Here is a 12,705-nt window from a genome sequence, read left to right on the forward strand (position 1 = left end):
AAAATTTGGCAACAATTTATCGGAATCGCAACTTTGATAGCTAATTTCTGCACAATCAAAGCGTCTCAGGGGTTTTTCACGGCAAATATGCAGTTAAAAAACCATTTTAACTGCAACAAATCAATATTTAACCTCAATTTCTTCCGCCGGATACCGTCACCGAAAATCCAAAAAGTCGCATTATAAACAACTCCGAGATAAAAAATGGGTCCACACTTCCATATCAGTGGGTTTGTCAAATCTGCAATCGAGATAAGGGTGGCCGATGGAGAGTAAAGATAGGCTCTGAGAGTAAGGGTATTGTTGGGCATGTCTACACCGACGAAAGGGAGAGTAAGGGAAGGCTCTGAGAGTAACGGTATTGTTGGGCCTGTCTGCAAGTTTACAAACTTCAAAACATTGCATTCTCAGATCATTTTTGTCCTTCTAGCTTTCGAACACTGCATCACCAAACCCCATTAATATGCCATTTTTTCTGCACTCACAGTCATGGTTGTTAGATTTGGCATGAAGATGGCGGGCAGTATGAGCAGAACAGTGTTACTTGTGCAAAGAAGGCTATGCGCCTCCAGGTTTGGGCCCCCACGCTCATTAAAAATGACGAAAATGCATTTTTCTTGGGACACAGCAAGCATGTTGTGCTCATTCTTCAAGCGGGAGCTTTGTCGCCGTTGAAAAAATCTTGTTGGCACACGTGAAGGAACAATACCTTGAAGCCTCCAGGATGTGCCCACCTCAGTAAGTTAGCGTGCACTTTTTTAGATTAAGGGTTTATGGGAGGTTTATAGAACTATTTGACAACATTCATGCACTCTTTCTTGTTCGTTTGTGTTTTAGGGTTTAGGGGGTTCTAGTAATCTTGTTGCACAAATTTTTTCTTTGTATCTAATGGAAGTTGTAGAGCCTTTTCTGCAGGTTTTCTGCACGCTTGTTTCGCTACTTGAAAGTTTTGTTTTTATGCATACTAATTTTATTACACAAAAGTTACATTTGTACTTATCATTTTATTCTCTTGGTATAATATAAGGAGCATTTTTACACATTTTTTTCCTGATCCGGTGTGTTATTCATTGGGGTTATGTTCTTTCATGATTTTATGAAAATGACAATATGGCTCAAGCAATTGATTTGAATCATTATGCTCTAAAATTGTTGTTTATTTACACATTTGTGCGCATTAGAGACATAATTTAGAGTGAGAAGGGATGAAGGAAGGGAATATCTTACCTTGTCATGGCGGAAGGAGATTTTCCGACCTTGGCAAGGATGAACATGGTGAATCCCGCCATTGATATTCTCAGGATTTCAGGTTCAAGTTCTTCTTAAGGTTCGGGTTCTTCTTCTTATTCAAGAAGAACTGATTGAAAATGATTTGTTGTTGTTGTGCCCCACTTTTGTTGTAATTTAGGACAAACCACTGCTTCTCTGTCACCAAGAAGTGGTAACGGTGGTAAGCGCTGGCAAGTGTAGGAACAATGGTGATCCATATGTATGTATGTTTAGACATGTTGACAAGTGTAGGAATAATGGGTAAGTTTGCCCAGATCACCAAGAACAGATCCAAATCATCAAGTGGCAAAGCAAAGCAGTGGCAGTGGTGTTGTGTGACAGCAAATGAAAGGACACGTTAATAGAGAGTTGTCAACACAGTAGTATTTACTAGCATGCCAACAACAAAAGTTTTTAAGTACAAAATTTAAGTTCAAAATGTAAGTAGCATGGAGCAATCTTAGCATTATTTCAATCCGCAAAAATTTGAATGAAATAATGTTCTTTAACCAAAGAAATTTTGGAGATTTGATACAGCAAGCGTCTCTCCCTCGAAAAGAGGCCAAATAAGATGTCAAAGACTCCCATTGATAAACAAATGTCAAAGTCTCTCATTGATCAACAAAGACCAATAAAAGATGTCAAAGTCTCTCATTGATCAACAAAGACCAATAAAATACGTGGTCATTATTAATAAGCATGTGTCTCTCCTTCTAGAAAAGAGAGAAGCCAAATAAGATGTCAAAGTCTCTCATTGATCAACAAAGACCAATAAAATAAGTGGTCATTATTAATAAGCATGTGTCTCTTCCTCTCGAAAAGAGGCCAAATAAGATGTCAAAGTCTCTCATTGATCAACAAAGACCAATAAAATACGTGGTCATTATTGATAAGCATGTATCTCTCCCTCTCGAAAAGAGAGAGGCCAAATAAGATGTCAAAGTCTCTCGTTGATCAGCAAAGACCAATAAAATAAGTGGTCACTATTAATAAGCATGTGTCTCTCCCTCTCAAAAAGAGACCAAATAAGATGTCAAAGTCTCTCATTGATCAACAAAGACCAATAAAATAAGTGGTCACTATTAGTAAGCATGTGTCTCTCCCTCTCGAAAAAAAAAAACCAAATAAAATGTCAAAGTCTCTCATTAATCAACAAAAACCAATAAAATACTGGTCACTATTAATATCAACCCAGACGAATAAATATCAACAAAGACCAATAAAATACATGGTCACTATTAATAAGGCAAAAAAAAATTGTTTCACTTTAAACTTTAGATCTCAGATTTTGATTTCTATTTTAATGTTATTTTAATGTTTTTGACCACACTAATAACAAATCCTATCAATTACTATAATCCCCGCTGCCCTATCTAAAAAGTACAAACGAACAATGATATCAATTTCCTGAAATTAGAATCATGCCCCGTCCTTTACTCATTAGCTCTTTCTGTTTTTCAAATAAGCAAACGTCACACCATGTAGCCTCCGTCATGTAAAAAGGGTATGTGAAAAGTATATGAAATGGAATCCACGTGCCATGCAATGTTGTATACTCGCTCTTGAATTTTTTTCAAGGTGCCCCTACTAATTTTAAACTATTAATAATGGTGGAGATCCTCAAACAATTATGACACGGCGACCATTGAAATTAATTTAAGTGATAAAACATGAACAAATAGATTACGACAGTCCCTAAAGATTAATACTATAGTCCTTGGCATTCTCAACGTGTTTATTGATTACGACAGTCCCTAAAGATTAATAATATAGTCTTTGGCATTCTCAACGTGTTTATGGACTTCTAAAGGTGATTGGCACACAATCTATTAAGGTGGGCACACGTACTTCGGTAAAGTGGACATATGTAGGTTCATGAAAGTATATATAACTTGTCAAAGCGGAGTGCACATAGATGGTTAAGGTGTGTGCATATATATTTATGTTGTTTTTCCATTAAAATATCTATTTTATATATATATAAATATAATTTGTCATTAATAGGTTGATATTTTCTCTCTAAGCTGAGGGCAGTTTGGAATTTCGCTTGAATTTAAATTAGTTATTTTGTCAGAGAGTTATATTTACAAAAATGTTGGTCTGTAAAATGTAAAATATATTTGCTGTAAAATCAAATTTAGTTATAAGTGAATATTACATAAGAAAGGAATTTGAAAAAGATGAATAAGCAGAGTGTAAAAACTAAAATCTACGATATTGTTATGCTTCAGCGTTGTCTTTGACTTGGAAAAAAAGGGAAGATGAAACTGCTTTTTTTACATTGTTGGTTGATTGTCTTTGTGAGTTAATCCAAATGTTCTAAGGATATGTTGTAGGAACCTTGGATCTGACTGCCTTCCAGTTCTTCAATTATAATAAGCCCAAGGTCCAGTGACTTGCAATTTTTGATAATATGTCAACATATTTGTTGAAATCCCTATAAATGTATTGGAATTTGATTTCTCGTAAGTATCCTCTTATTTCTCCAATTCTGTGTTTCCAGGCTACTAATTTTAGAACTTCTAATTGTGTTGCTCCTTTTAACCAGTCAATTACACATTTTGAGTCACCTAGGATCATAATATTTTTAATGTTTTTATGCTTTGCAACTACCAAGAGATTCCAAGTTATTATTAGTTCTGCTTTGGTATTTGTCTTGGGTCTAATACTAATTCTAATGTGGATAGATTTGTTCTCTCGCATTTTGATCAGTCTCCCTCCCCCACATAGGTTCCCTTGCTGACAGGAACATCAAGAGGAATCACAGGAAGATTGAGTCTTCTAGGGGCAAATTAAGATTGCACAGAGTTGTGTTCTTTGAAGTGTGCAACGACCTTTGAAGATTGAGTAAGGAAATAAGCTATATCATTTTTTAAGATAATATCGTTTCTTAGAAGACAAATGCCCCATGCCACAAAGATGGGAAGAGAACTGAGGTGACAAGAATTCATGACCCTAAAAATAAGAGATTCCTCAAAAGAAGCCCATCTTTGAATTGTGTGGATGCCCAAATCCTGTAAAAGTGTGGTCCAGATTTCTTGTGCAGCATAACATTGTGTAAATCTATGATCCACTATTTCTTGTTGTTGTCTACACAGGTTACAACTATTAGGACCTACAAAATCTCTTTTTTGTAGATTCTCCTAGGTTAATATATTATTGTGTAGGGCTAGCTAGGTGAAGCATTTTAATTTGGCTAGGATGGGCCATTTCCAAATACAATAGTTCCACCATTTGTGATTTGGCTCCACCTTTGAATATAGAATTGCTTCATATGTCAATCGGGCTTTTACCTCCCCAAAGGATGTATCCCAGCTCCAAATCAGATGGTCCTTAGAATTGTTTACTCTAATTCCATTTAGGTTTATCTCTAATATAAAATTCTTCCATTCCTATGTTGGGATTCCTTCCATTCCCAACTCTAATGAGGTTAGCTAGTAGTTTCTGGAGGACAAAGAGGAGCCACTTGTTTTGATATTCTGTAAATGGAAAATTCCTTTGGGATTAACATAGTTAATTAATTCTAGAGAAAACTTGTAGGCACGACCTTCTCCAATGAAAGCGTCCTTACCTAGGACTCTTTGTTTGTCATCCCCAACTTTCCAAGCAAGCTAGTTAAAGAGAATGGGAAAAGATGTAATGAGATCTTTCCAGACAATGGAGCCTCCTTTGACCAGATTTTTTGCATATCCTTTGATCTAGTCCACTATAAGCTTGTGATTTAAATACTTTCCTTTTATAATCTGACTCCATAGACCCCCACCGAACAGGGCTCTCTACATGTTTTTTAGAAATAAATATTTTGCAAACCATGATAGGTTTTTAAATCCCCATCCTCCAAGGTGTTTGGGGATAGATAGTGCTAGCCAATTAATAAGATGGATTCCCTCCTTACTATTTTTTCCGGTCCACAAAAATTTGAAGATCAATTTCCTAATGGCGTTGAGAGTGGCAGAGGGAATCTTGGCGAGAGATAGACAATAAACTAGGATATTTTCCAATCGCCTTAAGAAGAATCATTATGACCCCTAGACACAACCAATTGTAGCACCACATGTTGATATTTTGTTCTACCTTTCTAATCAACCATTTTCAATCCTCTTTATGAATTTTTTTTCCCAAGGAAAAATCGTAACTTTCCATTAATTTGAAAAATTACATATAGTAGATGTCATTGGCATATGAATAACTATTGGCTGTGTCCATTCAGGTAGTGTTCAAAAATAATAAGTTATGGTCGAGGCCATTTCCAAAAATAGTTGTACATATTCACCATGCAGGGCGTGCTCGATGTGTCTAGTGAACAAAGATATAATCATAAATATATACATAAAGCAACATTGTGCATTAGCTGAAAATATAAACAAAAATTTAGGGCATGTCTGCCCTAGTATATGCCCTATCAATGTAGGGCCAATGATAGTATTGATATTGTTCTGCACCAATCTGTTCCTGTATCATCCACAGGCCTCTGGGATGTGTCATAGCCTCCTTGGAAAGTTTGTTAGCAGCCTCATTGTGTTCCCTGTAAATGTGTTGACAGGTAACAATTAAATTGAGTCTTGAAATCCAAAATTTCATCCAAGATGTTTCTAAGTGAATGTGCATGGCAGTTATTGATGTTATTGAACCAATTTATGATGATTTTGGAGTCACCAAAGATCTATAAATTATTGCAAGAGTGTGCCAGTGCAAAATGCAAAAGGTGCCTGAGAGTGATCAGTTCAACATAATTGTTTGTTCCCTCTCCCAAGCCCAGTTGAATTTTGAAATGATGATGTTCAGATAGATGTAGAATAATTCCACCCCCACATCCCTGAGCTTGAGCGATGCCGTCGAAATATGCCCATGGTATGGTGTGATCAATCACCTCAGTGGTGTAGGTGCGGTTTGTAGGAGTGTGTGTTTCATCTGGGATCTCATGGTAGGCAGCAACAATTTTCGCTGCAGCATGTGGCCATTGGGCCTCTGTTTCCTTGAATATAATTTCGTTCCTGGTCAGCCAGATTGACCAGCAGGTGAGGAGAGGGAGATAGTGGGTTTTAGGGCTATTGTTCATGGCAGTCCAGTTGTCCCAAGCCTCTGGAATCGATTTCCCCTGCCAACAGCCAAGTTTGGAGAGTAGGTTTAATACTTGTAGCCATAGTTGCGCACTCATCGGGCAATGGAGAAACAGGTGATCATTTGTCTCCTCAACCTGTTTACATAGTACACACCAATGTGGACCACAGTGAGATCAATGCATAAGGTTTGCTCCAGTTGGGGTTTTGTTACTGAGCACGTTCCACATGAAGAGTTTCGTTCTTGGTGGTGCTTTAAGCTTCCATAACTTGCTCCACCAGTCAAGAAGTGCATGTGGCCTGCGCATTGTGAGAAGGATGGGATAGCCAATTTTTGGGGAGTATATACCATGATCAGTCGGGGTCCAGATAAGCTCATCAGGGCCTTCTTTGATGTGCACATGGGCTTCTTTCATGGCGTTAATATACCCCTCCCAAGTCTGTTGCCAGTGTTCGGGGATGCCCCAGTGTGGAGCAAATAACCAAGTCTGTTCAAAGATGGAGTTGTTCTCCAAATTAGCAATCTGAGCAATTACCTTAATATGCCTCTGGTTGAGAAAAAGGATGAGGCCTGGTGGTAATTTATACATATTCCCCCTCCTATCCATGGGTCCATGCCTATACGAGCCGATGTGCCATTATTTATTCTCCATGCTAGGCCCTCTCTAATAAAAGGCAAGGTATGTAGAATTGCTTTCCAAACCATAGATACCCCTATTCGAGACAAGGAGGGTAAGCGAATCTAGTTCATGAGATGATGAGGTAAAATGTATTTGTGATAGGAGACTTCAGTCCAGAGGTTTTGCGATGTGAGCAGGATCCATCCCATCTTGGTAGCAAGGGCATGTGCAAAGACTGATAAGTCCTTTAGCCCCCATCCTCCCCACTTCTTGGGGAGGGCAATGTGCTTCCATCCCACCCAAGCAAATGGTTTTCCCTCTTTATATCCATTCCAAAGGAATCTGCAGCAAATCTTCTGGATTCGAGCAAGTATTCCTTTAGGAATCCAAGCCAATGACATCCAATAAATTGGGGTAGCCTCCAAGACAGATTTGATGAGGACTAATCGGCCAACTCTAGAAAGGAATCTGTGGTTCCAATTTAATAGGCACTTTTCAATTTTAATAACAAGCCATATCCAATCAACTATTTTGTAACAATGAGGCTTAATCCAGAACCCCAGGTACTTGAGGCCATCCTCCAAATGATGTCTCTAAAAAGGAAATTTCTGATGAGCGTATCTAGCTTCCGGGGGTGAAGTATTGGAAAGGGTGATGGTAGACTTGGAGTGATTTGCTTCCATGCCAGTAGCCAAGGCAAATAGTGAGAGAATTTCATGGAAGGTAGAGGAGTCCCGAATGCTTCCATTTAGGAAGATGAGGACATCATCTACGAAAAGTAGATGAGTGAGGTAGCAGATGTCACTCATTTTAAGCCCTTGTAGTTGCCCTTCCCTCTTGGTCAATGCAATGAGTCTGTTGAGCCCTTCCATGACAATCAGAAAGAGAAGTGGGGAGAGTGGGCAACCTTGTTGAAGACCCCTCTCAGCATGGAAGAAGTGTGATGCAGATCCATTAATGAGAACACTGAAAGTTGTCGAGGTGATACAGCACATGATCCAGTCGATGAAGGGGGGGGAATCCCAGATGGGTGAGGATCATCTTAATGTATATCCAGCTGACCTGGTTGAAGGCTTTAGCTAGGTCAATTTTGAGAATTGCCCCTTTTAGCTTTTTAGTTTTAAGGGAGTGGAGTGCTTCTTGGGCTGTGTCGATTGCTTCATGGATTTGTCTACTCTGGAGGAAAGCAAATTTCTCAGAGGAGATATGGCAGGATAGGATGGGCCTGAGTCAATTAGCAAGGATCTTGGCAATGATTTTATATAGACAATTACACAGGGAGATAGGACGAAAATCATTGAAAGATGAGGGGGAGTCAGATTTAGGGATCAGGGCTATGAAAGTGGTGTTAATGGCCTCATACAAGCGCCCAGTAGTCCTGCATTCCTCCACCACCTTAAGCAGGTCTTGTCCAATGATCTCATAAAAAGAAAGGTAGAATTCAATTGTCCAGCCGTCTGGCCCTGGACTCTTATCTTTTTTGAACCATTTCAGAGTACCTTCTAGTTCTACCTGAGTGACAGGGAGCTCCTCAACCCTGTCCAAGTCCACAAATTTGGGGAAATGTCCCATAATTATGATAATTTTAGTGAGAGAAACACCAGGAGGTGCTTTGAAGAGTTTTCGAAAATGAGAGTTCCCAAGGCGGGAGAGTTGATTAAAATTTGTTTCCGTTCCCCCGTCCTCCATGGGCATATTCCAGATAGTATTGGTGACCTTCCTTCCCTTGGAAAAGTTTTGGAAGAACTTGGTGTTCTCATCTCCTGCTTTTAACCAGACAGCTCGACTCCGGAGCTGCCAAGTTTCTTCCCTCTCCTTCAGAATTTTTTATCTCTGATTTTCCAAATTTATAAGTTGAGTCTTTGCCTCTACAGAAGTGAACCCCCGACCCTGATCATCCAAAAGAGTGGCCAATGACTGTTCAATATCATCGAGGGTTTGGTCATCCCTCTTAGTTTTTTCCTTAGCCCAATTTATGGAGAGTCTCTTGAGTTTAGTAAGATTGGAGCAGAAACCTTCTGCCAGAGTTCTCCCCATGGATGGAGGGTTTGATAACCAGAAATCAGAGACCATTTGTATGTAGGATGGGTCCAAAAGCCAGGTGGAGTTGAATTTATACGGTGCCCTTGGTTTCTGAGAGGGGCCAGTGATCTCCATAAAAATGGGGGAATGGTCTGATAAACCACCTGAACCAACCCATTGTCTATATAAGGAAAGTTTTTGTATCAGAGAGTCCTTCATAAGGAATCGATCCAGTCTCCTAGCCAGAGCTGCCTCACCAACTCTCCAGTTTCGCCAGGTGGGGAGAGGTTTTACCATGGGAATATCCATCAGATGGTGTTGTTCGAGCAACATCTCCATAGTCTCCAATAGCGAATCCACGTGTGCATTTGTCCCCCGTGATTCCCCAAATCCTAAGGATAAGTTCAGGTCACCACCTATTATGATATTATCCGAGGCATTGAGGGATAGGTTGAGGAGCGGTTCCAAAAGGCCTCTCTATTTTGACAAGGGACATACACATTGATCAAAGGAAGATCCATCCCCAATTCTGATGAAAAAATGTCCATGCCAATAAAACCAGCTCCACCCTAGGAGGCCTTGAGGTTAATAGAACGGGGATTATATCCCAGGGCCAGTCCTCTAGATCTCCCTATGACATCAAGGGATTGAAAGTTCCATCCAAGCTTCAAGGAACGGAGAATACGGGAGGTAAGGTTAGCCTCACCCAAAGTTTCTTGTAGGAAAATTATGTCTACAATCTCGGATTCAAAAATTCATCTGAGGGCTAGCTTTTTGGGCGAGCTAGCCAGGCCCCTGCAATTAAAGGAGAGCCACTTCATGGGGACAATTTAGGAAGGGTGTTCAAAGCTCTAAGAACCCGATCAAGTGATGATTGTCTGCCTGAAGCCACTTCCGCCCTGACTAATAGGATGGCTTTAGATAGATGGGATTTACAGCCTTTGATGGATTTGGGGGGATGAGATGGGGGAGTCAGACCCAAACCAGAGGATACAGAGCCGGTCTCAGAGAGGGGGAGGCGGCCTGAGGTTGTAGGGGTGGGGGGGACCATTGTGGGAAGAAGGCATAACAGCAGAGGAGGGAGGGGGATCAGGAGGGAAGGATGGGGGAGTGGTCGAGAGGACCGACCGATGTGAGTCGAGGGGACAGGGGATGGAGGAGGGGATGAAATCCTGATCCGATGCAGATGTAGAGTGCATATGCAGTGCAGAACATGCAGGAGAAAAAACAAATACAGAGTTAGGGAGAGGAGGAGTACCCGAGGAGCGAGCAGCCTCAGCAGCAGCCCTCGATCGGGTCATCGGCGGGGAGGGAGGACGAGGAGCGCTTGTAGTTGACAGATGATTTGGAGACCCCTTCCTATTCATTGATGAGGCAGCCAGAGGAGTCAACCCTGGAACGGATGCAGGAGCCTTAGCAGTCTCACCTTCAAGTCCTTTTGGAGAGTCTGAGTCCCTTCACACCAATGGGAATTCCTTGAATAAGTGTCCAACTTTGTGGCACCTACGACACCTGAAAGGGACTCCTTCATAGTCCAGGATTTGAATCCTGGTGAAATTCTTCCATTGTAGAGTGATTTTCTCCTCTAATCCTTCTCTCGTATCCAGGTGTACCAGTATGCATGCTAGAGACCTGTTCCTGGATTGGATATAGGACCTATCATAGTCCAAATAGGTACCCAACATGTTCCCAATACGGACAAACACATCCTCAGACCAATACTGCAGTGGGAGTCTAGGCAATCTAACCCATAATGGTCCAGCCCCAATCTGTTCTCTTTCAGGGTCGAAAAGCGGGCTCCATCGCTTCAGCATGACCGGGGCCATTTCAATGTGCCAATATCTTGCAAGTGCCCAGTTGGTGTATTCCTCTTGCAAGAAATGGAGCGCAAACCAGCCGCAGGGCAGAGTCTGCACTTCCAGAAGATATTTGAATATGTTGCCCCAAATCTCCTTGACCCAAAGGCTAAGTCGCGTCGCGGAGTAGGCACGACCCCAAACCCTACCCACCAGAACCTTACCAGTCGTATTGACAACCTCTCCCATGTTCAAACCTTCCCCAAATTTGAGGGTGAGGTCCTTTCCTGAGGCCTTCACACACTTAATCTTCTGCTTGCCTGATCTCATCGCGGTTGGGTGGTCTTGCAGAGGGTCTGGAGAGCCCTGATTCTCCTGGTGATTCTGCACAGGGTGCTGGACCTTGATGATTGGGGTCTCAAAACAACCAGATGGGATTGTGGAGGAAGATGTCGCTGCAGTGGAGGAGGGGATACTAGGCTCAGATAAGATCTGCTCGAGCATGATGAGAGCGAAGGGAATTCAAGCTCTGGGGAGTCAATGGAGAGGGTGGCGAAGGGGAGGCTGGATGAAGATGGTCCGAGCAGGGTAACGACGGGAGGAGAGATGGAGCGAAACAGAACAGACGATTCCCGGTGAGCAGATATAGTCGGTGTAGGGTTAGGGCTATGAAATATAGGGATATTGGGGTTAGGGTTGGCGGAATAATCCACCTCCTCTAATTCCATATCCTCCATGATGCAGCAGGCCCAGAGATAACTAAAAATGGTGTTGACAACAGGAGGCACGGAGGGTAGCCAGCAGGTAGCAGAGAATGACAACACGTCTACAGGGATCCGGTAGTTACAGAGGAGCAAGGGCAGTGATTAACCGTAACTCTTTCTTGGAGCGGTCTCCATCGAGTCGATTCTCATATTCTCTATGTGTATATTATTCAATCCTATTTATGATAGTCGTTTGGTTTTATAAAATATCCCAGATATTTGATACCAATATCAAGTGAGGTGTTCTATAGTGGCAGAAAGGACTGAATAGTCGCTAGAATTTTTGTACTGACTAAGTATTGGTGGAAGGAGGACTTATTTAGACTTATCTCCATTCTTGTTGCACTGCAAAAGATTTTAATTTCTCTATTAAAAACATGCCATTCTGCTACAGTTCCCATCCCCAGAAGAAGTACATCATCCACAAACATAAGATGTGTGATATATTGGTTATGTGAGATTTTAATTCCTTTAATTTTACCATCCTATTTTTCTTTCAGCAAAATGTGGCTCAATCCTTCCATGACCAGAAGAAACAGGAGTGGTGACAACGAGAATCCTTGCCTTAGGCGTCTAGAGATGGAGATTTTACTGGAGGGAGAACCATTAATTAATATGGAGAAATTTGTCGATGTCACACAACCCATTATCCAATTTGTGACTTCAAGACCCAAACCTATTTGAAGAACAAAAAGACTAAGATAAGTCCAGTTGACTTTTTCAAATGCTTTGTTCAGATCCATCTTGAGAACAAGATCTTTCTATTTTTTTTAATAGAATGTGGGGCCTCCTGTGCTATATTAATGTCATCATGTATCTTCCTGTCAATTAAGAACCCAAATTGGTTTAGTGACATTTTCTCTGTGAGATTTACCTTAATTATGGTTGAGATCACCTTTGAGATAATTTTGTAAACTAGATTTCACATGGATATGGGTCTGAAGTCAAGAAAGGATTTAGGTTTTGAATTCTTAGGAACCAAAACTATATGTGTGGCATTGATGGTCACATAAAATTTACCAAAATTTCTAGATTCTTCCACCATTAATTGGAGATCAAGCCCCATAAGCTCAAAAAAGAAGAGGAAAATTTCAACCATCCATCCATCAGGCCCTGGACTTTTGTCTTTCAAGAAGTGTTTCAAGACCTCTTTAATTTACTCAAGGTAGACAAG

The 12,705-nt window shown here is 40.9% G+C and overlaps 1 protein-coding gene across 1 annotated transcript; it reads right to left on the reverse strand.

The window, feature by feature from the left end:
• Positions 1 to 10,428: 10,428 nt before the first annotated feature.
• LOC149240458 (uncharacterized) lies at positions 10,429 to 11,097 on the reverse strand. Its single transcript, XM_089370178.1, has one exon. It carries the CDS (start codon positions 11,095 to 11,097, stop codon positions 10,429 to 10,431), a length of 669 nt encoding a protein of 222 aa, XP_089226304.1.
• Positions 11,098 to 12,705: the final 1,608 nt, after the last annotated feature.

The sequence above is a fragment of the Pinus tabuliformis genome, chromosome 8 (genome assembly GCF_031772625.1).
Source record: "Pinus tabuliformis cultivar Carrire ecotype Pingquan chromosome 8, CPIR1, whole genome shotgun sequence".
NCBI classification, from domain to species: domain Eukaryota; kingdom Viridiplantae; phylum Streptophyta; class Pinopsida; order Pinales; family Pinaceae; genus Pinus; species Pinus tabuliformis.

Bases quoted from the DNA above. Each gene is read 5' to 3' on its own strand.
- LOC149240458 (XM_089370178.1), bottom strand. From the start codon at position 11,097: ATGAGATCAGGCAAGCAGAAGATTAAGTGTGTGAAGGCCTCAGGAAAG.